General features: G+C 45.4%; 1 protein-coding gene across 1 annotated transcript; it reads right to left on the minus strand.

The window, feature by feature from the left end:
• Window positions 1-72: 72 nt before the first annotated feature.
• LOC102195111 (protein CIP2A homolog) lies at window positions 73-1,519 on the minus strand (the record flags this gene model as incomplete). Its single annotated transcript, XM_005755778.1, has 4 exons — window positions 73-155; window positions 257-370; window positions 848-1,044; window positions 1,415-1,519. Coding segments are annotated over 4 exons (499 nt in total), but the record flags the coding sequence as incomplete, so codon positions are not given.
• Between the last annotated feature and the right edge of the window lie 258 nt (window positions 1,520-1,777).

The following is a 1,777-nucleotide window of genomic DNA, read 5'->3' on the forward strand; positions in this document are numbered from 1 at the left end:
GGGGGAAAGCTCCTTTCCCATATTTAGGATACACACATTTGTCTGTTACTGTGAAATTAACTGAAAACCAACCTGAGATTTCACCGTTTTTCTTCTGTAGATCTGAATTAAGCGATCTGATCTCCTCTTCTCTCTCCTGCAACAATGACGCCGTCCTAACAAAGAGCAACGAGCGTCAGAAACCTCGTCTTCAGGTCAAAGGAAACAAGTGTCGCACGTGTGTGTGTGTGTGTGTGTGTGTGTGTGGCAGGCACACTTGTTTTGCTGCAGCTGGAGGGCTTCGTGGTTCTTCTTCAGGGTGTCCGTCTGTTTGGTGAGAGAAACGTGAGCCGCCTGCACCTCCTTCAGCAGCCGCTCCGTCTCATTGAACCTGCAGAGCAGAACTGTCACACATCTGCACGTCCCAATAAACCAGCCCAAAGTTTCATTTCCACAGCCTGAAATAAAGTCTTGTTATACACGTGTTATAAGATCATTTCTCTCAGGTGGAAACAAAACAGGACAGTACTGGTTAAATCTGCAGCAGTGATCACAGATCAGGACTGTGGACTTTAAAAGTGAGAACTAAAAAAGGAACAGAAAAAAAGAGACTTTGGTGGTTAAGAAGTCAAAACACGTTTGACCCCAGCGTCTGTAACGTCATCAAAACACAAAAAAGTGTTTTTCCTCTTCTTACTGGCGTTAAAAGGAAATAGTGCAGATTGAACTGTGTTGGCTCAGAGAGCGAAGTGTGAGGAGAAAAACCTTCACTGCTTAACTACAGCTGTTATTAAAAATAGAGCCAAAATAAACAAATAAACAAACAAATAAATAAATCCCACCATGGTTTCACCAAAGTGCCTCTGACCTGTTGAGCAGGGTGTTGTAGGCTCCTTTCAGGGCCTGGTGCTCCTCAGAGTCCCGCTGTAGCCTGGAGTTGTGCTGCAGCAGCTCCTCCATGTCAGCTCTGGAGCGCTCCACCTCCAGCACCTGGCTGCTCAGCTCCACCTTCAGCTCCTCGCGCCGCCGCTCGGCGTCCTTCAGCAGACCGCCCAGCTTACGAGCCTGCGGGCAGAACACGGGGCAAAATTAACATACAGGAAAAGTGGATTTTACTAAAAACAGCGAGGATCAGTGATTGAACTTCTAAGCAAAGATGAACTTTCCCATGGCTTGATTTAATTTAATGATTTTAGGAGGTGCTCACACTGACACTGCTTCACATTTAACATCAGAAGAGCATTTGGCACGGACAGCGTGACGCAGTGCATCTGCAAACTACAACCTGGGACTGCATTAAACGTCGTAATTACACGTATTTATTCACTATTAATCTTCTAGCACAAAATGTGAGAAAAAAAACAGGAAAAATAAAGTTTAAATAGCTCGTTATGATGGTCTAAAGGAAAGAATAAAAACAATAACAACATGTTACCTCAGCCTGAGCTCTCTGAAAGCGATACTGAGCGAGGAGACGGTCGGCCTGAGAAAGAGCCAGAGCCAGAGCCTCCAACAAGTCCTGCAGACGGCTCTCCTTAGACTGAGGAGGAGACACACAGAAACCTTCATCAGATACAGAAATGCTAAAATCCAGATAAAGTCTGAATGCTTCTGCAGAGGCTTCAGTGTTACATCAACAAATAACTCTCAAGAAGTAAAAATCAGACTGTTAAAAACAAACTGCAGTTTTCGAGGCCCCGATGACTTTAAATTATCCAGGGAACAAAGAAAAGTCCATCCATCTTCATCCGCTTTATCCGAGGCCGGGTCGCGGGGGCAGCAGCCTAAGCAAAGAGGC

This window comes from Pundamilia nyererei, unplaced genomic scaffold, assembly GCF_000239375.1.
Source record: "Pundamilia nyererei isolate P.nyererei 1_Seehausen unplaced genomic scaffold, PunNye1.0 scaffold03164, whole genome shotgun sequence".
Taxonomy (NCBI): domain Eukaryota; kingdom Metazoa; phylum Chordata; class Actinopteri; order Cichliformes; family Cichlidae; genus Pundamilia; species Pundamilia nyererei.